This window comes from Syngnathus floridae, chromosome 7 (assembly GCF_059516105.1).
Source record: "Syngnathus floridae isolate MCC-2025c chromosome 7, RoL_Sflo_1.0, whole genome shotgun sequence".
NCBI classification, from domain to species: Eukaryota; Metazoa; Chordata; class Actinopteri; order Syngnathiformes; family Syngnathidae; genus Syngnathus; species Syngnathus floridae.
Genome location: NC_142419.1, coordinates 12,567,772 through 12,591,682, shown reverse-complemented (window position 1 = coordinate 12,591,682; position 23,911 = coordinate 12,567,772). Strand labels below are relative to the sequence as shown.

At 38.4% G+C, this 23,911-nt stretch overlaps 1 protein-coding gene across 9 annotated transcripts in view; it reads right to left on the bottom strand.

The window, feature by feature from the left end:
- Positions 1–23,911, bottom strand: part of LOC148395310 (rap1 GTPase-activating protein 2-like) — a 35,134-nt gene that overhangs the window by 3,280 nt on the left and 7,943 nt on the right. For 2 of the 9 annotated variants that reach the window (XM_088381047.1, XM_088381049.1), the window contains exons 1-16: positions 16,646–17,247; positions 9,719–9,803; positions 7,251–7,286; positions 4,790–4,822; positions 4,361–4,393; positions 4,070–4,291; positions 3,888–3,991; positions 3,618–3,696; positions 3,454–3,507; positions 2,831–2,914; positions 2,660–2,760; positions 2,086–2,215; positions 1,851–2,006; positions 1,675–1,746; positions 1,444–1,530; positions 1,202–1,342 (exon numbers count right to left, since the gene is read on the bottom strand). In XM_088381047.1, coding sequence (XP_088237173.1) covers positions 1,202–1,342; positions 1,444–1,530; positions 1,675–1,746; positions 1,851–2,006; positions 2,086–2,215; positions 2,660–2,760; positions 2,831–2,914; positions 3,454–3,507; positions 3,618–3,696; positions 3,888–3,991; positions 4,070–4,291; positions 4,361–4,393; positions 4,790–4,822; positions 7,251–7,286; positions 9,719–9,803; positions 16,646–17,064 — 1,836 coding nt within the window. In that variant the 5' untranslated portion in view covers positions 17,065–17,247. Of the gene's footprint in view, positions 1–1,201; positions 1,343–1,443; positions 1,531–1,674; positions 1,747–1,850; positions 2,007–2,085; positions 2,216–2,659; positions 2,761–2,830; positions 2,915–3,453; positions 3,508–3,617; positions 3,697–3,887; positions 3,992–4,069; positions 4,292–4,360; positions 4,394–4,789; positions 4,823–5,057; positions 7,203–7,250; positions 7,287–8,797; positions 9,039–9,718; positions 9,804–16,645; positions 17,248–23,911 lie in introns of those variants that run through there. The other 7 variants (XM_088381048.1, XM_088381055.1, XM_088381051.1 and 4 more) reach the window with 7 other exon arrangements.

Genomic DNA, 23,911 nt, shown 5'->3' with positions numbered 1-23,911 from the left:
ACAAAGGCACCCCTTTTACATGAGTTCTTTACATTTTAAAAATTTTAGGACACACCCCCAAATAAAAAGTTACAAAAAATGTAAAATCAAAGATTCAATGCAATCTGATTGCAAGAGGCTAGTACATAACTTAATATCATTTAGCAATAATTGGATACACAATGATTATACCTTCTGCCATCTAATGAACAAGTAGTCACAGTACTTTTCCTGTCACCGTACAATTTTATATTTACAATACGTGAAATTGGATATTTTCTCAGAACACCCGAGGTGATCTTTCATGGCTTATTCCCATGGCAGCTCGATTAGCTGGAATAAACTCAAGATATGATTCGGACAAAGCTTTACAAAATATGAAATATAGTACATTTTGTTTGATTTGTAATGCTTCTATGGTGTATTTGTGCAAAGATCCATCTTCTATGCTTTTTATTGTTACTTCCTTACAAAGGCTCACAATCCTTGGGTATACATTTCTTATTCAGCAATCTTACATGGAGAGATATGAATGTTCAGTAAAAATGAAGACTTGTGAATGGTTGCTTTTTCAAAACATGCACTGTAAATGGTTGACAACCAGAACACGGCGTACTGTCATCCAGTCAGCGGGGACATGCAGTTAACTCAATAGAATATGGAGGGATGGATGACAAACGGAGCATATTAAACATGTTTATTCATTATGAGGCAATCATCTGTTGCATTGTCGACACACAATACACGGCTACTGCTAGAGCAGCAATGAGAAAAGCGGATGCGGGAAGCGACTTCGAAATTTGCAACAAGGCTGTCCAGAAGGCCTGTTAAGATAAGAGATTGTCATACAATAACGTTAAAAAAAAAAAAAAGAAAAAAAAAGCCCCCCCCACACACACACTAAATGAATTTACAATGGTTATAATTTATTCACTATTACCCAAAACAAATTTCTTTGTATCACTGATTATGCTCAAGTACTATGTGATCTTGTGAATTCAGAGATATTGAAAAGTACAATTCCGTATGATTCTAGGAAGATTGATGGTAGGGTCTCAATATAGTATTAAATCAATGGTTTAGAGTTGTGGTCGATATCTAGTACAGCTTACCTCAGAATTGTTGCTGACCTGTGATTATTTTTTATGTTACAGTTGGCCAACATCATAAAAAAATGTAATACTATAAATGGAGGGAAGTAAACATCCAGTATTTTAGTCACCTTGAAGGACTCCAGTAGACCTCCATGTCCACCATTCTCCAACTTGTCCTCCTCTTCCGCTTCTCTCAAACCCAGGGTGGCCTGACTTTGTCTGTGAATCTCATCGTGAAGGTTGTCAAGCAACGCAGCTCGCGTTCGACCCTGGGAGAAATTCACATTCATGCACGCGCAAAACAGATTCTAAGTACCTGTGCAGAAAGATGGATATGACACCAGTATTCAGAGTGTGCCTTCAATGTCACCTCAAGCTTGGCAAACTTATCAGATTTGTAGCAGGCATTTTCTGCATTGATCAGCTTTGTCAAAAGGAACTCTCGGAACTCTGGGCCCTGGAAAGATAAAACAGTGAGGTGTGACTGTAATAATAATATAATACAAAAATGAAAAAATAAAATAAAAATTGATGAATAATAATGAAAATTGATTAATAATAATAATAATAATAATCTTTTGTGTTTAGTTTATGTTGTTACCTTTTTAAAGACAGCTGGGTTTGGAAGGGGGGGTCCAAAGGGAGGTACATCTTCCCGAGCAGTGACAGATACCTGTCGAGATGATAAATACGTCGAGTGTAAGGGCTCAGGTTTACAAGCACGGGGAGGTTATCAATTTGAAATATGGAGTTATTATAGGAAAACTTTCTTTTCACCTTGTACATCGTGTTCTCCGTACATGGGTTCTCAACTTGGATTATCACATAGGCATGCAGAAAATTGGAGGCAATTATGTCAGGAACAAAGGGGGTAGGCTCTTCTTGAAAAACCGCCGCCACAATGTCATTCCCTATGTGCCGTTTCCTCTGAAGCTGAGTGGGGGCAGAGAATGAAATGTCAGGTCTCAAACAGATTGATGTGTGGGAAGATGAAGAGGTTAAGGCCACGTACCTGCTGGACATCGCCATCGGTGAAAGGTAGTTTGGTCGACACGTGGAACATAATCTCCCTTTGTCTGAAAACTGTGTAGACTGATTCAGTCCCTGTTTGTCCATGGGACACATCCAGCCCGCCACGAAATCTACAACAGCAGTCAAGGTGACAAAGCATTTAAAAAAAAAAAAAATGCCGATGCAATCTGAACACAATTATTTCATTATTTAATCAGGCATTAATCACAACCTGCCCTTTTTCTGTTTCTGAATGACTTTGTCCGAGTCAATCAAGCAAAGTTGGCAGCATTGATTTTAAACACAGCTCCTCTTGAAACCTCCAAATATTTATTTATTACAATAACATCCACATAGCTCTAACTGACACTTATTTCCGAGGAGGTTTCACCAAGTGGTTTATCTAGATTGCAGACAGAAGCCAAAATAGCATTTTTATAGTTCTAGCCATTAAATCCCATTTTCTTTACCGCAATTAAATCCTCCATTCTTAGCAAAGTTGTTTGTGATATTTGACCTTTATAGACACATTTGTCCTCATGTCTCTCGTTCAAGTGCTTTCTATCACATCTCACCCCTTAAAATCCTGAAGTTCAATGATGTCACCAAGTATGCTGAGAAACTCCTTGAAAGCTGGAGTCTCTTCATTGTTCCCAAACAATTCTTCTTCAGATGTCTGAATTGGAGAAATAGTATCAGCGACAGATACAAAAGGATGCAAAATAAAACTGTGCCATCGATGCAACCTGTCCAAATTGTTGGTAGATCACTCCAAATTTGAAGGTGTTGTTGACCTCATGCTCATCGAAAGCTACGATCAACTGAGATCCCTGCGGAACAACAAAACAGTTACTCGTCACTGTATGCCACATGTCGTCTTCTCGAACATGTCTCAAGGGTGGCTTTAGTTGGCTCTTGTTGCGTCAGGCTGACACGCAAACTCTTCCAGCCCCGAGCGAGACCAACACTCATCATAGCCTCTTGTGTAGTAAGACGCAGATGGTATGTTTCCCTCCCCGAGGCACTGGCCAAAGGCAAGCTCCATCATAGCCCTCCATGAGGCTCGTGGAATAATGAAATCAATCCACCGTGTCCATTTTTTTGTTGGACCATCAATCTGTTGCAAAATTTCCTTCATTGAGTATGGCAGATGTTTGCTGGGTCCACGGTTTATGAGGGATATAATATGAAAAGGCTCTTCTTGCACTTTTCCCCTCTAAGTGACAAGGCATTGAAAAGCTAATGAATGCATTTAGAGGAAAAAAAAGCAGATGAGACCTTCAATATAATGGCTTTTATACATTCATAATATGAAGTGCTTGCATCAAAGTAGTTTAAATAGACCCGTTTGAGACTGGAATCAACTTACTCGAGGGTAAAGAGCTGGGTTGAACTTTAATCCTGTGGCATCGTCACATAGAAGCTGAAAAATAACAAGGACGTGAAAGGAAATGAATTTTCTCACCAAGAGCTCATATGTAGGACACCTACGCTATGGATAAAAAAGCATAAATGAATGTGTGTGTATCTTACTTTTGCAATCTGAGGTACACTAGGAAGCTGGTTTATGCCCGCTAAGGATATTCTATCATGGACTGTTTTGGTCCTTGACCTAAAAAAAAATGACAGGAAATTTTCTTAGAGACTAGCAAGCATTTAATTTAATAAAATGGAAGCTTTACAAGCATATTAGCCAAGGACCTGTAATCCTTAGAATTTGTTTTTTAACGTCGAGGTAGTGAGCAATGACTCATTTTGTAGTGGCTGCTACTGAGCATATTGTAAATTAAACCCAATTGGTACCTGAGCATAATGCGCAATAATTCTTGGCCCTCAACCTCCTCATGCTTCAGGGACATGATGAGGTTCCCTATGCTGCTGCCAGTGCAGTAGTAGTTCATGTGCTCCTGCACAAAGATACACATTAGTCACACTTTCATTAACAGCTGACCCATATATAGAAAGCTCAGAGAACAAACACTCACCTTGCCCAGAAAGTGTTTGCGATACGCCCGTGCTGTGCTGTTGCACTCCAGACGATAGCTGTGTCCCTCACCGGGACTCATACCTTCTCCTCCATCCTCGTCTTCACAGAAACTGGACTCTGAAGACGAGGGTGTCCCAGCTGGTGCCTCCGCATCTTCAATCCAGTAGCCACCAAACTGCGGCAAGATTACTTGGGGATATGGGCCACCTTTTTCGAGGACCTAGAACAAAAATGTAAACACTCTGATCATGCACTAGTCTCTTCACATCAAGGTGAATGAGATACTCACATCTTCTATCCGTGGATAGGGAATATAGTCATCCTGTGAAAAACAATGTACACTAGTTTACATTTTGGTTGACATTAAGGGAACACATGTAGGAAATTAGAGCTGAAGGACCAAACTTGTGGGATTAAAGATGAGACAATGATGCAATAACCTCCAACAAATATTGATTAAGGTGACTAACAGTTCTTTGCATACTGTGGCACAATTTCAGGGTACGACCTCCAAAATACTGCTGGCTAATCCTTTTGACTCTGCAGTAGCAGGAGCCGCTACAGATCAATATGCAGTTGGAGTTCTTTCAATTTATGATCAGTTAGATCAGGAGCCAATTGATTTTCCAACGCGAAAGCCTTGACAGGTGACAGAGAGAGGACAAAGACATCGAGGAGAGACGTCACAACACAAGCTGATGAGTGTGATGGGTCACACCTTCCATTTTTTGGTCTCTTCAACTTTAGGGACCTGAATCCATTTGCAGCATGAGGACGGAAAAGCACAGCGGTCAGAGGTTAATTTGTAATGATGCCAACAATGGGTATTGAGTAGAAAGAGAACTTTTTGAAAACTCTACATCACATTCAAGAAACGTTCTTAGCCTGGAGGTTGAAGTGCTTGATTCTAATTTAATGCAAATGTCCTGACTCCAATTTGAATTTGTCCTTATTTGAATGATTTTTATTTTTGTGCCCAAACTTACCCTTTGCTGAGACCAGACAAAAGACCTGTGGCGATTGTCAAATGAATTGCTCATAATTAGAATAAGTCCGACTTGATTAGATTTTTACACAGTCTAGTCAAGTCCACCAATGACATTCATGCACGGGTTTGACTGCAAAAAAATATTTCTCTGAGAGATTCGCATAACTTTCCTTGCTGACTTGCTGCTCTCCTGATTGTTGGTTCCCTTCAGTTTGTCATTTGCACACATGCTTCCATGTAAACGGGGGTGTTAACTTCAACTAACCAATACCAGCTGGTGATTGCTTGAAATTAACAAAGACGTGGGTGTGAACAATTCTGCAATTCAGAACTTCGCATGGACTGCCCCCGTTTTTTTATTTTAATTTTAAGAACGCATTCAACTTGTGCCAACTTGGGTGAAGTACAATGATGTTATCACAGTTCTATTTTTCTTTTACAAGGTGTTTGTTCAGATTTTTATTTTTTTTTTTTTTAGTTGGATGAAAACACAGTGAGTCATACATGCTAATGCTCTTTTTACCGCACACAAGCAGGTAGTACCGACACTTAGTCATCCTCTCACGTTCAGCTCAGAATCCCGCCAGGATAAATGTTTCTTTCAGCATTTGACAATCGATTAAGTCTCGTCGAGACACTGCAGCATGTGGGCGTATGTATACACTCAATGTATATTTTATTTTGGTTTTACCTTAAAAAAAAATGCCTTTAAAAAGAAATCAGATGAATACATTATAATATTGACAATCTGGCAGTTTTCTGAGAGGAACACAAAGTGATTTCTGACGGCAGACGCTTCACCATCCATCGGCGCCAGCAAGATCATACATAAATGTACTCACTTGAATGTCAGTAATGGTGTGTATGTGTGTGTTTGTGTGCATATTGACAGCACAGCCTTTACAGTCACACTGGCTCCATTGTCCACAAAAGAAAACTGATCACAAAGACGCGCTTAAGAGGATTCAATTTTCTTTCTCAGACAGACAAAGAGGAGTGGAGGACGAGGTGGAAAGTAGGGGAATAAAAAAAGAAAAAGAAATAAATGAGGTCTAAAAACGTGACCTTCAATCAGTGCCACCTTTCAAAGGCACAAAGATGACTTGAAAACACACAGTTGCCATTGTTGAGTTTTTTTGGGTGGTCAAGAACAGATCGATGCAAGCCAAGGTTCAGAGAAGATGGATGAGGACGATAGATAGGTCTTGGTGCGTAACAGGCCATCTGATCATTGGGCCGCATTGATTGGCTGTTATTCCCTGATCGTGTTTGCAAAATGTCTCCATGATGTTCTCACGGATCCCGTTGAAAGGATGACACACCTTTTATCTACTTAACATAACCATTTAGTGGGGGAGCGAGCTTCTTGATAGCATTCAAAAGCATTCAAAGGCTGCGCTGGATGGAGCAAAGTAATTTCTACAAGCCATTCAGCGGAGTGAGAAAAAAACACAAATGATAATTAAAATGACACTTAATCTTTTGTTAAGGTTGAAATGTTGGCAAAAATGAAAAATATAATAATTGTGGGTTGCCATTAAGCGATGGTTCCTTTTTATGCTAATCATGCATATCTAACTAGTGACTATTTTATGCACCTTTGAGGTCTATCAGTTCTTCAATCCTCAAACGTTACTTTTGACCACTTATTCCATTCCCCTTCAGTATATTTCCGTGCTTTTCATGCCTCCTCCTCTCCATTTTATACCCCCATCTGTGCTCACACTTTTCCGAGCCTGTGCCCTTGGGAACCCACGCAGGGAACAAAGGGGTCACAGGAAAGGAGGGTGGAAAAAAAATCAATAAAAATTCCTTACAAAGAATAAGATGCTATCTGGTAACGTTATGCTTTTGCTTACCGCATACTAAATTAATAAAAGCAAGCAACTGCGGCCATCTCGTTGACTGATTGAATCAACGTTTGACTCATCTTTTTGACTAGAATTTGGTTAGAGATGCGACAGTCAGACATGTGGGATGAGTTACTGCTTTTAAGACATTTGAAGCAAACAAATGATGACAAACAAGGGTCTTCTCCAAACTGTTCCCTCAAAGGTGGAACAAGATATTGTGAAAAAGTCAAACCCTTGTCGGATTAATTTATTCATATGGGGTGTCAAAACACCTTGGTCTATTATGTTTGATTTAAAAATGAGGTTAGATGCACAAAGACAAAATTTCAATCTCATACCTGCATTCTCTCCAGCATATCGAAGAATTCCGCAGACTGAAAAACAAAAAAGAAATCTGAGTCACCATCAGCAACATTACCTTGACATCAAATACCAATTCAAAGTTTTGCCTTTAAATATCTTACTGTATATTTACTGTATATGAGCTTTTCTGATAAGAGCAGGTCTGCCAGTCAACTTCCTTGTGTTTTTGCTGCATTAGTGAGTCAAGACGGCAGCGCCCTTTTCTCACACCCATGTACACTCAGTGCGATAAGCAACCTCAAAGAGGAACACAAACAAGTATATGTGCGCTGCGCTTCCCTAAATGCATTTACACACCTTCCTCCCAGGAGAGTTCCACCTTGTCACATAAACAAGCTGTGAGGGTGAATACGCCCTGCACATTTGTGTTTGTGCACGTTTTGGCACATGCAATGCAAGCATGGACTGTTCTGCAATTGATGGTGAAGTTAAACTTGTTCAAGAAGAGTCGTGTGATAGGACAAAATTAACGGAAGCATTTCCTGATACTGAGCAGTCACACACTGATTTTGAGGAACAGTCTGAACTACAGAAGCATGTGACAGTAAAGTAAGTCATGCCTTGAAAGTGTATTTCTCCTCCAGACAGATATATCTTGAAAGACATTTTACAACCATTCGAATGCTCCCAGCAGTAAAAAGCAACAGATTACAACATTTTCAGAGCACCAATAAAACCAGTGTTCCTGAAATTACTTTTGATGAAAACTCATAAATCAACCACCCCCTCCTTTCACTTTCAAGAAGTCCATACTACTCCTACCTGGCTTATCACAGGGTTAATATTAACAGGATGGAGATTGGAGTGGAAAACTAAATAAAACAGATAACTAGTCAAATTGAGATAACGCTTTTAATCATGACATGGTGCTCTCCCATGGAACTCAGTTGGCAGGATCCAGGGTCCAAATCCCATTCGTGCCTTCAGTTAAATTACCTCATAAGGCGAATACATTATTATTTTACTTTATTTTATTTATTTTTATTGTGTCTTGAAGGTCAACACTGGATACTTTGTAGGTCACAGTCAATCGGCTTGGTCCGAACCCCTCATGACAGTAATAATGATTATTTTTGCTGTCCATGTTTAGCACAATACTTAACGCTTTAATTCCTGGAATAATTCAGATGTTGTTTTCTCCCAGAAACATTATTCACTCTGCATCCTCCTTCATCCACTGTAATGTTGTTTGCACCTTCACAAAGGCTTGTTCAAAAATACCTCTTCCAAATTTAGCATCATCTTTGCATTAGCGGGTGCAAAAACCACCATAGACTAACCACAAAAACCAAGCACTCTGACTCCTGACACCTGAGCTACAAACTCAACTGTGTTAATGTGTTACTTTCCTCAAAGGCACTGTTTTGATACAGTCGCACATTTATAGAAGTTATTACGTAAATATGACGTCATGCAAAACGATACGTGCATCTTTATCTATATATTGCTTTTACAATTCATATATATGAGTAAACAAAACAATAAAAGATCACCCTAAAAATTATTTTCAATCATTGATTACCTGGCTTCTCTGAGTCCAAATAAGGTTAAACCTCAAAGGCAGCAGCTAAAATACGTAAAGTACATCCCTGCAGCGTCATTTGTTTAGCTCCAGCTTGCATAGACACGTTCTCTTGCCCATATTTAATCCTCGTCTAATCTTTATAAAGTCTATATGCCTTAAACAGGAAAGTCAAGTCAGGCAGTTGACTTGAGTGTTTCCAAAGCATAAAACAGGTTGGACCAGTGTTAATCTTTCTTCATAAAACACATGTGGTGAGCACACACACAGTGTAGCTTTGTAAATGAATTAATGGGTTGCGCCCTCTAAATTGTGAGCCGGGTCTCTTAAATGGATGAAAATGACTGACAGCACCACATTGGCCCCAAAAGACGCCAGCTCATCGTGTTTCTGCCCCGTATGCCAGATAGCCAGTCCAGCCCGGTACACATGTCCGAACATGACTGCTGATGGCTTACACGTACAGCACAGCTACACATAATCTCCAAATTCAGTCATCTTTTGTGTTTTTGATGCCATGAGAAGAATTCATTCTTCACTTCCTCCACTCCTTTCCACACTATTTCTCCCAATAATTACAGCTTTGTTCAAGGTGACATGCTGTCAAGACTGAGATGGGTTTCTGTGGATACTGTTTCTTTATGTATTGCTCTGAAAATCTTCCTCCAGGGAAATCGTAGCAAACAAAACCTGGGAAATGATTAATAAAAGATCAAACCTAAAATAAAAATAATAGCACATAAGCTACTTTCCTGAACTTCAATGTGATCATATAAACTGTCCACATTTTAACATCATCATTTATAACCATCACTGAAATTCTTCGCTTCTTTAATGGGACTAACACGGAAAGCATCTTAAATATGAAGACATTGAGGTGAACGGGAATGCAAGTTTAGCTCAAATACATGAACATCCTACCTTCATGCTGGGAGGAGCGGTGCGAGGCGGTGATGGGGGACATTCTCCTAGAGGGACGGTGGAGATGTTCAACAGCTCCTGTTTCCTGGGGAGTTTAAAAAAAAAAGTCATTTCAATGATGTTTATGATAAAGTAAATAATACATTTAGATGACGGGTGACATCACATGGTCATACAGTTTTTCACTTCTATTTGGATCCACACAGAAAAAAACATAACATAACATAACATAACATAACATAACATAACATAACATAACATAACATAACATAACATAACATAACATAACATGTTAATATAATATATTGTCTTTCTTGGCCCACACCTCCACAAGAAAAACAAAAACAAAACATACATTGCTTTTTTTGTAATTGGAAAAAAACTTCAACCAGATAGGTGAACAAGTAAGTGAAAGAAAACACTTAAAGCGTGACAAAGGCCCTGGTACAAATGAGCAGTGACCCTTCTTGCAGGTGGAGATTGCAAAAGTAATCTTAGTCTTTATGAAGCATATCAGAAAGGCTCCCGCTTTAATTCCTTGGAGCAGCTGGTGACTTCTTGCCCAATTTACTAAAGGTTGAGAGATGTGGAAGCACATCTAGTAAACGGGCACGCCCAAGAATCTGGCTGCCCAATGAGCAAACCTGGTTGGCTGTTCATTTTGCTTTGCATGAGACCGATTGTGGAGAAATATTTTTCAAAGGCAGATGTAAATCGCCGGAATCTGATTGAATCAAGTTAACCAAAGTTATTCTAATTGCATTCCAGGTCCTATAATAGTCCCCAATTGTAAAAACAGATCATGCTATGTAACGCTAAACGTACAAGACTGAGTATTTATGTGATGTGTTTCTTATTTGTGGGTGAATGCCACATGTTCCCTGAGTGTCTAAAATGGAACTTGAAAACCAATCAGCCCTTAAGAACAGTTCGTAAACTCCTGACCTGTAAAAAAAAATGATTTGCTTGTTCGGAGACAACTGTGGCTGGAAGGGTTTTTGAAGAGATGGAGCACATCCTGTCCTTGACATTTGGTCTTTTACTGATGAAATAACAACTACCTTAGACATACCGACGGCTACGGGAGTGATAAAAAACAATTTGTGAGGAAAGGAACACTGTGAAAGTAAAAGATGTCAAGCCAGGTAATTGCAGGTTTTCGACCTTTAAATGTGAGCAAGTCTGCATATGATTAGGGATAAAAACCCATAATTCACTTGAGAATTTGTGATCGTGAATATTGAACAGATTTACAATCTATGGTTGTTGGCTTCAAGATCATTGGGTAAAAATCACTTTTAAATTAATAATTAACGTGACTATTCATCACTTCATAATGATTTGTTGGTTCTTAATAGGGCTGTGCAATTAATTGAAATTCAATTTCAATTCCGATTATTACACTGTGTGTTTAAAAAAAATGGCATAATCGTAAGACAATGTTTATTAATATGCTCAATTTATTTATTTGTTTATACAAGGAAACCATACTTGAATTTAGCACCTTTTTTAAACTGATTTATTTTTATACATTTTCTTTGGTCCAAAAGGAACTACATATTTGTCTTAATATTTTTTTTTACAATTAAACATTTTCATATTTTGTACCCAAAAATAATCATTTAAATAACGATTTCAATTATTACCAAAATAATTGTGATTAATATTTTTTTCATAATCGGTCAGCCCTAACACTTTCCCTCTCTAAAACATACTCCAAGTAATTACTGAAAATATGCAACTGAAGCCACAAAGTAAAAATTCTCACCATCCCAGCCACACATGCACCCGACCGTCCCAGGAAAGGAAAGTGTGTGTCATGCTTTTGCATCCATAGCAACCAGGTTGGTTTAGCGACAAAATATTTGCCTTAAGTCATCCCATACGGCAAACCGCTGCAAAAGTAAATCCTAGGGAACCAGAATAGAAGAAGGGAATATACTTTTGCAAGGATTGTACTGTATGAAAAATATGTGCTGGTTTAAGAAAATATTTAAAACTTGGTCTGTCCGAGATTCGCTGGGTTCGCTCCTGACAAGTTTGGCCCTAAGTACGTTGCTAGTATTTTTCTTCTTGTATCCTTGATTGAATGCTAGTTACTTTTCTATTTTTTTTTTCACTTGAGATCCTATCAACTCTATCAATTTCTGTTCATTTTCCACAGAGCTTCCTTTTTTTTTCTTCAACGATTTTGCCCAGTCTGACTGAGTGAGTACAAAAGAATCTGTCAGTGGACATTGAATACTTCTCTTTACAAATCGCCCCACTACTTCAGACGAGCTGATAAGCACATTGGAGCAAAAAAAAAAGGTCCTGCAGAAAGGGAGAGAGGGCTATTGAGAGGGCGGGAGAGGTGCAGAGTGAATGGATGTCAGACAGATTGCTGAAAGAGAGCATGCTATGGAGAGTGAATAAATGAATCTGCAGACTAAAAATAGAGCTTTCAATCCCCTGAGCGGGGCTGTCTTTGAGGGGGGTCTCTGGACACTTGTTAGAGACAATACTAACCCATCCATTACACCCTGAGACAAAGCTGAGTGTTGTCAACAAACACGCATGCCAACAAGCATGTTTATTCTTTTATTTTTCCTTTTAAGGTTGAGTGAAACTGGATCCATATATTGCGTATTCATGTTTCTTTGGTACCATATTTGGTTCTGTTTAACTTATTAACACATTTTAAAAGGGGTAACACATAAAAGGGCAGTTGAGTAGTTCAAGGAAAAATAGCCATTGAGTATTGAGGGAGGAAAAATTGAGTTATGGAGGAATGTAATGGAAATAACAGTAAGTCAGTAAAAAAAAAAAAAAAAAAAAGCAGAATATGGGATAGGGGACCAAAGTGTATAAAGTGGCCAAAAAGCAAGGAGACATTTGTTTTTAAATATCTGATGCTTAGGTTAATAAAAATGCACTATGTAGAATTTGTTTAGTATATCTCAGTATATTTTTTGACAAGAATCTTAATTGTAAGTCAGATGGAAATGATACGAAATTAAAGGCCTGCTTTTAAATGGTCATTATGATAGAAAAAAGACAAAAGACTGTGAAACTAACTGTCGATGTACATATATATAACCGTTTTTTTAAAATAGTTTTATTATGTTGTTGATAAACAGTGACATTCTTTAAAGAAACTGCTATTGATGTTTATCACAATCTTTAAACATCTCCTGAATTTTGAACATCTTGACAAGTGACCTCCAGCTGATTTGTATTTGCTCACTATGTTTTGTGTTTGATGGAATATATTTGAAGTCTTTCAAAGTTATGTAACTGTCAAGAAACTTGCCTGAATGTCTTTTGTGATGGGGAATAAATCTTGTGTTGTCGGGGGTTTAACAAAACAAGCCAAAATACATCACACGGCTGGGAAAAGCAGATAAAACAAAACCAGTGAAGCATAATACATCAATTTCTCAAACAGAAAAAAATGTTAGAATGATTTTATCTTGGTATAGTTAATTGCCAGTACACAAAAATTAGAAAGGCAACTAAAAAAAAGTAAAGGGAAGCAAAGGAAATGTGTCTAGGCTGGTCCATCACTTTGAAAGATCAGCAAAGTAGGTGTCAAGGCAATCCCACAGCAGCCAATGTTCCTGCTAAAAGCATCACCAATTGCAAACTGTTACCTTAGCAAGGATATATGACGGAAAATTTGCTTTTAAGGTTTCTATACAAACCGTTGGTTCTCTGGACCCTGGAATAAAACTAAATTAATTACTGATGGCTTTGCACAAGATAAGCACAGTTGCATTGGATTTTCTGGGGATCACAAAATGGCACTGAATGAAAGTGTTAGCTGCAGATAAACAGTCCTTGATTGCTCAGTCAAGTTGTTGGCGTGGAGGGCTGGGGGGGGGGGGGGTTATTTGTGTTGTTTTTGTGTGTCACAAACATGCTGTCTTGAGTGCTTGCTTGTTTTTTTTACACTCTGGGCTCCCCTTCCGCAGGTAAAAACAAGCAGCCGGACATAACGCACACAAGCACCATACGGAATGCGGCCATGCTTGCCAGGCCAGTTCCGAGCCCACCGTTCGATACTGGACAACACTCTTGGCTCGTCAAAGTATGTTGAGTGTTATGAGGGCTTGCATGTCACAAAGTTGTTAAGTCATCAGGGCACTTGCACAAACATTTTTGCCCCTCTTTCAATCACCAATCATTGCTAAATGAAGGATTATTAATTTATAATTTTTCATAGGATTTTAAGACAGCGCACTCATTAGAAAGTGAGTCTGATGATGTTAGTTTTAAGGAAGAATTATTATTATTATCATCATCATCGTCATCATCATCAAGAAAGACAATATATTATATTAATATTATGTTATGTTATGTTTTGTTATATGTTATGTTATGTTATGTTATGTTATGTTATGTTATGTTATGAAAAAACACACACCAAGTGAACAATATGTGACCACAAAGCACTTTTTCCAACCAGCACTGTGGATGAGAGTATGGAGCTTCACTTATACGCAACTTATATACACAAATTGTAAACAAACACACTCAAACATGCACACACACGCAGATATACACAAACAAACAAGACTCAGTGGAAGGTCTACACATGGAGAGTATACACATTCAGATAGAAGCAGCTGGCCTCATGCTGTTCAACTTAATGGAGAGTAAATACACATCACATTCCTACCAGCATGGCGATAAGAAGAGTGAGCAGAACACACTCGAGACTCAGAAAGGAACATTTGCATACAATATATGTCACCGTGCCTATCAGAACACTTGTTTGTATCAAAGTAAAAATCCCATTTAAGGTACTTGCTGCGACACAAAGACAAATAGCGGTGATATAAAAGTCTGAAATGGTGCAGACAGAACAACAACAGCAAGTTCAAACTGTCCGAAATTGCCCTCCTCATGTGACACCCGCTACAGCAATAGAAATGACAGCCGTGCTGTCTTTTTTTATATGACTGCCTCAAGCTATTTCAACTGTCCTGATCCCGTGTATATGCTTGCCATTGGCTATGAAGCAGAGAAAACACACTGAAGCCATAACACAAATCAAAGGCACACACGGTAGCAATGCATTAGGAGCAGAAGGGCAGCGCCACATGGAAACACTGTTCTTTTGTTCCAATATGTATTTTCTATTTAATAGAGAGCTCTGATTCAATTACATCATGACTGAGTATAAATGATGTTATTTCATCATTCTTAGTGCTGTTCTGGAGTCTCTCCGAGGGCATGGTACTGTCAGCCCCGCGGTTTGCCATTTAAGCAGCCTTTGTGGGTTGGACTGGTAAATGCCAATTAGTCAAAGGAAATGGAGCCTGATGAACTTTGCCCGGCAACAAGTGAACATAATAAAATAAGCGAGGAAATTTGAGTGAGGGAAATGATTTATTTATTGGAAAAAAAAGGCTTCTTGAGAATAAATATTAGACTTGTTGGATAAATCATGTCTGCAAGCCTGGCACCTCCTTGTCACACATGTCGTGCACGTTCCTTACAATTGCGGCACGAGTCAGAAGAGAAATAAAAAGACGTTCCAAAGGTAATCAAGTTTATTGCCAAGAAGCACTGTGACAACAGAGAAATAATTTGCCAAGGACAAATATTGTTTTTTTGTGTGTTTGGAGACAGCCAAACCAGTGTGCCAAGCTTATGTCATTATTAGAACCACAATGGCGGACCCCCAATGTTGTTGGGTGTTTATTGTTGCTCAAGGCAATATTTGATAATCCTTGACTCTTAAACACACGACCAAAAAAGCAAAAAATTGCTTGAAGTGCAAATCAAAATTACTTATGTGCTTGTTGTTATTCCAACTGAATGTCAATCTTCCAGGTTGTTATTAAATGACAATGAGTAAAAAAAAACAGAATAAATGTAAAACCTTTGGACCCTTTGTGCTAACGGCAATCCAAGTGTCACACGATAACACAAACAACCGGAGGTGAGGTAAGGTCAGCGATACCGTGGATACGCTTTCATCTGTGGCATTTTATTCCAATTCGAGGATCAAGCCTGGGCCGTCACAACTAGTAACCCCCCCCCTCCAGTATTTACAACATCCGAGAACTTTCCCTTTTACCAGATGGTACAAACACAACCCGGTTTACATAGTTTGCAACCAATGGCCAACGTTGGCACGCTTCATTGGTAGCTTTTATCTTAATTCAAGTCCAGCTGTTACTATTACACACATCCATCGTACGCAATCTTCCAGCGAGTTAGGAAACATTCAAGCATGTGTTCGCACTGTACTAAAACTAGCGACCACTACACAATCAGCACGGCCTTCGACGAGTACCCACTCAAGATTCTTGAGTGTACTGTAACAATTGTCCAGAAGTAGATATACAGTACAGGAATAGATAAGTGGGAACTTTTTCCCCTTATATACTCAACAACGGCTTTTGCTCAGCTAGTAACAACCTTTTTTTATTTTTCCCATGTTCCTCTTTTACAGTTTGGTTAATGTCTTTCTTCCGTTCACTCAATATACTCGACTGAATGTTTGCTCTTCAAAACCACTCAGAATGGACCTTTGTTCACTCCTAACTCTGTTGCCGCTCTTCCTCTCCATCTTTTCCCCTCTTTTATTTCCACTGACCCAAATGCACTAGAGTGTGGACTAGACACACACACACACACACACACTCTCCAACAGACTACACGATAGCAGGCACCAATAAAAAGAGGACCTACAATAAAACTGTAAATATAAATCCACTCAACCAAACGGAACATGCAAAGTGGTACATAGATGTGACTTATCATAAATTACAACCCATAAACTTTTTTTCACAACTTCACAAGCATGATGGACTAATGTGTGTATTTGTGTGTCCATTTTTGGGCAGCCAGCCAGCAGAAGCATACTGTCTCATACACTCCAATAAACTACCTGCACAACCTTGCAAGTGTCATCAGAAAATAAACTTCACCCACCCTTCACTCTCTTCTTTCTCCTTCTCCTTCTCTTTGGCTTTACGAGACTTGTGTAGGAGTCCAATCAGGATGACAGCAGCTCGAATGCCGGCTTTTTTATTGTGTAAACGCCCTCTGGATTGAGACATGCTGGGCGCCTCCAGAGTGGATTCAGGTGACAATTGCTCCAAGGTCACGTTGGCTCCTGGACTCCTTGGTGAATCCTTGATGGTGGCCTTTTGGGCTTCCAGGGTGACCGCCTTCAAATCTTCAAAATCAGAATCAGTTTGGTAAGTTCTTATGAGACAACGGACACTGTCTACTTTTTCTTGGTATGGCGGAATCAATGCAGCTCTTTGAGGAAGGCTACTTAGTTGGTAGATCCCAAAAAGGTCCAAATTGGTACTGTTGGACTTGAGGCCAAGGTGAACTATCTGCATCCCCAGCTCCTGCAATGCATCAATGCGTTGATCTTCCTGAACACAAGGTGCTGTTTAATGAGAAGAGTTTTGCAGCAGAGGAGTCCACAGACTGTGAAGCATTGCATCTCTCGGCTTTCCTTTCACTCCCTTCCTCTCCCTCGTTCACTAACATGCTCTCCGTCCTCTCTGTCTGTGACTGCTGCTGCTTTGCTCCCTACTTGCTGTCCTCTAAGTCCAGTCCCTTTTCTCTGATTGGATGGAGCTGGAGCAAGTACCGCCCACTTCTCCTCCTTCTCAAGGAGGACTTCCCCTCCATCTCTCCCTGCATGACATTTATAACATGTACCAAAGGCTTAACTTTAAACCATTGGCTTTTTGTAATGTACATATTTTTTTGTGGTGCATGTTGCTTGAATGTAATTATGTCACAATTTCAATTCCCCTGCCCCACCGTATGAAGCCAAAGAATTCTTATCAGCCTGTTGCGTGCTGTGCCGTTGCCAAGGACATCAAAACTGAAATGCAACCTCACAAAAAAGAAAACATAAGGCGAGAGAATTCATTTATTTGCCAACAGTTATTCAGATCCCCTCCTACCATTTTGTTAATGCTATTTCTTCTCTCCACTGCTTTTAGATTACAGGTCTGATAAATAAATATTTTCAATTCCTCATTTTTGAACCACCTATCCATCAGGGCTTGACAGAAACAGGAAGTTATACAGACACAAAGGAAATTACACCCAAAACAGGACCATTATGAGACAAGTTTATTTGCACACATTCCTGATTGTAACCATCTATCTATTTTCAAAAAATCTATTTTCTGAAATACTTGAACATTGACCTTGAACCAAGTTGTCATATCAGTTCAACCTTTGACACATGAAAGAAAAAAAAAATAGAGTTCCAATTTTCATTACAGTTATATTGTTGGTTAGTGTGCTGGATTATGTATGAATAAAATCAAATAAAATAAAAAAATAAAATAAAATAAAATAGCTATAAGACTATACTGGCCATATGAAACAGAAAAAATTCATTCAGTGTAGAAAGCAGAAAGATAATGAAAAGTTGAATCAGTTTGATGGCTTGAAAGGTTTGCTTCGCTCATTCAACAACAAAATAAAAAGTCAAATGCCTGAGCTGCTTCAGTAATTATCTGAGTGGCCAGGGCATGAAATTGATAGAGCCCAGGAAACAAGCAAATGTGACAATCATAAGGTTCCATCTATTTGAAAATGCATTACCGATCCTGTGTCTTATTAGTGTCACATCAAGAAACAATCTTGACCGAAATTTACCCCAAGGATCCAAACTATTAACAGTCCATGGAAAAACTACTTTTGTTTTCTGCACAGTTGAATTCCCTGAGAAAGAAAATATTCCTAAAATAAGCATGTAATTAACACAATGTACCCTCAGCGTACATTGGAAATCGAGCTTGTCCCAGATAGAACATGTGCAAACATGCACACATCTTAACTGGAATATCAAGCCCACCCTTGAGATCACTGGTAAAAAACAAAGAGTAGAAAAACAGTACACTTACTCACATCACACATCACATGCTGCTTACCAACTGGGACATTTCACTAGGGTCCTACTGTGCGTCATCAGGAGAGGAAATGAGACACCTTGATCAACACTTTGTGATTCTCCTTCAACCCCACTCTCTCTCACACACACGCGCACACACACATAAAAAAAAAAGTTTTTATTGCTAGAATTATTGTAATGCATTTTTAAGATGACTGCATGTTGCCATCCAAGATACCGTCTTGATCTTGACAAGAATATTTCCGCTATAACCATTTTATTTCCAAGTTTCTTATTATCAGTATAACCAGCTGAGCAATTCACTGCAGGTGCACCATGTTGCAGTTAGAGCAGCAAGTCATCAAACCTCATTTGCATATTGTGGAAACAGAGGCTACTTTATGCAAATCACCAGACGCATTGCCTTTGGAAATGTATACGTCTTGCGTAAACAACTAAATGTCAAATAATGATATAGATGATTCTGATGTACATATGTCTGAATATCTGAAATCATTTTAAAAATTGATCTCATTTCAAAAAGTGTTCTCAGTCTTGTTAGTCTTGAAAAAGAGGCGGCTGTCAAACATTACCTAAGCAATCAACAACAGGATGCCAAACATCCAAGTATCCCAAAACATGCCTTCAGGCAGAGCAAATAAAGCCTCAAGCCTGATCACAACAAACACGTTTCTCGAAGCAGCAACCACTTTTACCTCATTTGGATGTCACAAACAATTAGTCAGGGAAAAAGGGGTCAAGGTAAGGTCAAACAATGACTCAAATCGACAGCACAACCTTTACAGGCCTCAATACCCAAACTATTCAAGATATGTTTTACTCAGGAAACTTCCTGGACACACTTTTTGCAAATAAAACATTAACATCCAAATAAATAGAATAAAAGTATTGGGACATGATTATTTCAAGTGCAACAACAGAAAGTCAGACTTTGTAAATCTGCTGACAAAAAATGCTATCGAGAACATCGAGGCTATTTTCATCAGCCAAAACAAAAACACAAAAACTAAAATTGAAAAACACTTTCACTAATGAAATAAAATAAAAATAATTTTAAGCGGTCAAATTGTTAATACCCCCCAAACCACATTAGGTGCATTACTGCTTTGTATATTCCAGCACAGAGTCACAATTAGCCCGACACAATCCAACTTGAAACTGAATACCCATTTCAGGAATGCACATGGGGCCAATTTAAGGATACACTGTACACACACACACACAGTGCCCACACACACACACTTGAGTCTGCTTAAACTGTACCAAGTCTCTGCTGGCACTTGACAGTCTCTCAAATGTCTCCCAAACAAACAAATGCCAGTCTGCAAACGTCACTTCTCTTTACAGATCTGACAGGACACTACCTAAACATAACGCTGTGTCACCATGCATTTGCACATAAACACACTTGCAGAGGTAATGTTTGGCCCAGCTGTATACAGGCTGCAGGTTAAAATGACCTTCACAACTGCTGCTGAGTAGCTGCTTTATTCCCAAGACACACACATGCACACATAATAAAGCGCTCAACCAGCAGACTTTCCTGTCTCCAACTCAACCCTTGTTGTTTCAATCCACAACACAAAAATAGCAATACGAGCTGGAAAATACTTGCAAAATTCCTTCTCATGAGTTGTTGACTGCTCACAATGAAGTCAACGATATTTATGGAAAGTTGCATGTGTTGAATTGATATTGAAATGCAAACGTATGTAAATCAAACTGGGAAAGTAAATATTGTAAAGGCAAAGGTCATTGTTTGTGTATTTCTCGTGTGATTGATGGGAGCATAAACATTCATATAAATAAAATGAAAATCGTATTCAAGTCTTGACATTTATCCGCTTTTGATGGTGACTGGCTTGTCATTCATATTATTGTATGTTTGATTCAACACATTCCAATATTGCTTTTGCAATTATGATGACTCATTGTGTTCTATCGAGCTGTATGTACATTTTTTTTAAAGAGCACTCAGAGCTTCATACAATGCAAAAATGACAAATCTACATTTACTACAAGAAAAAAAAAGACTGGACTTGTGTTTAACAGCTTTTTGGAAGAAAAAAAAAATCCAAACAACAGGCAGTTCTTACCTCAAAGGGAAGTGAATTTCACAATTTGGGAATAACCTTTTAATGTTTAATATTATGTTTGAGGTCATTTCTCAGAATTCTAAGCAAATTTATTTTTGTTTTTTACCAATACCCTGAGATGAGCCGTCTCTGGGGAATATGAAAGAAAAACTCAAATTGAATGCTAAGGTGAATGTAAAAAAACATAACCTTGAAAATTCATTATCATTTCATTACTATTTAGATTAATTATTCAACTAAAGTAATATTACAGACTGTGATTGTTTACAACCCAAATAATTAACGCGATAAGATTTGTCACACTTGCTGGCGGTTTAATGTCACGTTCTGACTTCCATCCGGAATAAGGAGTATTTTTCATGTTTTCTTCTCTTCATGCTTGTCTCCCTGCAACGATCATACTTGTTTTTGGTTTTCTCAATGTCTCTCCAGACTGATCTAATCCTCTGGCAACATTTCAGGGCACAAAGGACAAAGCTGTGAGCATTCTGAAGTGCACTAGCTAGAGTTTACACTCTCAAACCATCAATACCAGCTGGCCTCTACAGCTTTCAAGATCCTCTTCCAGTAATTGAAGTTTATATCTCTTTGTACAATTTGTCCTTTCAGACAAGCCCTTAAAAAATGCACATGTTGTGCATAAATTCTGACATTTTTATTTTTTTGTATTACGGCGTGCCATTGTGTACATCTTGTGGCAGTCCGTCCACATATTTAGCAGATATTTCAATCCCTCAAAAAAAAAAAAAAAAAGGTAACTATCAACAGTTTTTTTTTTTTTTTTAAATGAGTATTTATTGATATATTTGTGATATTATTGCGGAAGGTACAAAACCAATTCATCCAAGTGTTTTTGTCAATCACATGCAAGTAGAAAAAAAAATTGTATAATTTATTAATATTATTGGGACAACTAACTATTCAAATGTTAATTGCATGACTACAGTCCCATTCACAAATTAGTTACTGTAACAATTAAGTATGAAGAAATGCGCATGAAGCACAGGTTGTCGTTGAAGTGCACTTGATGTATTGCACTGTCACCGAGTATTTTTAAAAATAAGACAGTCTGTACCATTGCTAATGTGGGAGAACTATTGTGTGTCTCTGAGAACAATGAAGCATTGCTTCTGGCCCAAACAGTTATCACGCTGAAGCGAGACAACTGAGACCGGAGAGAATTGTATTCATGCATATTTGTGAATACATTTTGCGTTTCGTTCCCATATTTGAAGGTAAATTAACACATGTATGGTTAGACTGTTTTGCAATTACAAGAGTGTGTTATTTTTAAATGGATTCCTCATGGGTTTCATTTATTTTTTACTCTCTGTCTAACTTAAAAGCAAATCTAGATAAAAAAAAAAAAGATAATCACTGCTGTCGATGAAGTTAGAAGTTCTGATTACGAAACTTGTGCTCGAGGAGAAGTGTCTATGAAGAGCTACTGGCGGAAGAACAGTCTCGAGAGTTTCAGAGCAGAACAGAGCTGCTGAGGAAAAGGGGTTGTTTTTGCTAGACACACTCACACATACAAAAAAAAAAAAAAATGCCTTCCAAACAATTGGCCATAGAGGAACCTTATGGATGACCCATCAGTAGAAATATTGGGGCCCCTGACAGACATGCCAGACTGCAAGTAAAACTGGATTCTGTCAGCTTTGGTGAGAACGTGCATCAGTCAATAAATGATGAGACTGCTATATTAGTGGCAAGACAAATTAAAATCAGGACTGAAGCATTTGGAAATTCTGCGAAAATCCATACATCAGAGATCTTCATCCCGTCAAGTACTCCGAGATTGGGCGAAGGAAATTAGAACCAGAGAAAAGATTGAGAACAAATGAGCATGAGGTGGAGCGAAATGATAGCAAGAAATCAGATCCAATCAGAGACAGGTCTAGACTCATGCTGTGACGATGAACTGGTGATGCAGTATATTTGTTCCTTTAGTGGCTGTTGATTGCAGTGATGTATCACTGACAGTCGTTTTCTCTTCACTAAACTCAAACTCGAGGGTTTGCTGCACTCTGTCTAGCTTTGGCTATGTAGTTGGTTCAATTTTGTTTAAACCTGAGGTTGATTTAAAAAAAAAAAAAAAAACATAACCGTCATCTTCATACGTGACAGATTATTGACCTGGATTTTTTTAATTGATATGGAGAACAAGAATGGAACTGAGTTAAAATGCATAACCACGGTTATGTTGTGGTCACCAATGATCATCATCTCTCTCTGTGACAATGTTTCGGGCCAAACAGCCAAGGCCCAGAATTTGAGATAAATTATTCCTCTATAAGGAAATTGGGTTTGAATTCAGCTCTGTTGGAGCGAATCCATCCAACTTCCCCTGATGTGCTCATTGGACAGAAGATCTGTGTACGAGTGTGTGTGTGCGTGCAAACACAAAGACGCAATCAGGAGAGATATATCCTTTCAGCTGTATCAAGATTTACTTCTGATCACAGGAAGGCTTCCTGTGATTACTCCATAGATAGATGTGCCGTGAAGAGAGAGCCAATGAAGTCTCTGTTGAGAATTGTTGGTTTCAAGGTGGTTGCTCTAACATCTATCAAATATTTTCAAAGTTAAAGATGGATGACATGATCAAAATGGGTCTCAGGGAATTCAATGACACAATGAAAACAAAATTCAAATTAAAAAAATCAATGACACACACCTGTACACACAGACAATTAAAGATCCTCTAAAGTGGAGGAAAAAATTTCAAATTAAAAAAATTCTAATTAAAAAAATTAAATGACACACACCTGTACACACAGACAATTAAAGATCCTGTAATGTGGTGGAAAAAAAATAAAAGTAATAAAATATAAAAAAAAGTGACACACATCTGAACACAGACAATTAAAGATTCTGAAAAGTGTGGGGGCGGGGGAATACTATAATACTATAATACTAATACTACTAATTAGAATGAATAAAAAAAACATGTATTTGTAGGGATGTCGAAAGGAGCATGCAGATCGTGAAAATAATGGGGCAGAGCACCGAACCTTGAGGAACTCCATGGCTGAGTGGGATGTGCCTGACATGACAAAAAAGTGCTGTTTTGTTTATCCAAATGATCAGTTACAGGCAAACAATCCCTGCTTACTAGTATGTATGTTGTCACCAGGCAAAATGGAAAAGTTGTGCAAATGTTTGAAGAGCACGATACAAATCACTGGCCTCATTGCAATTTTCTTG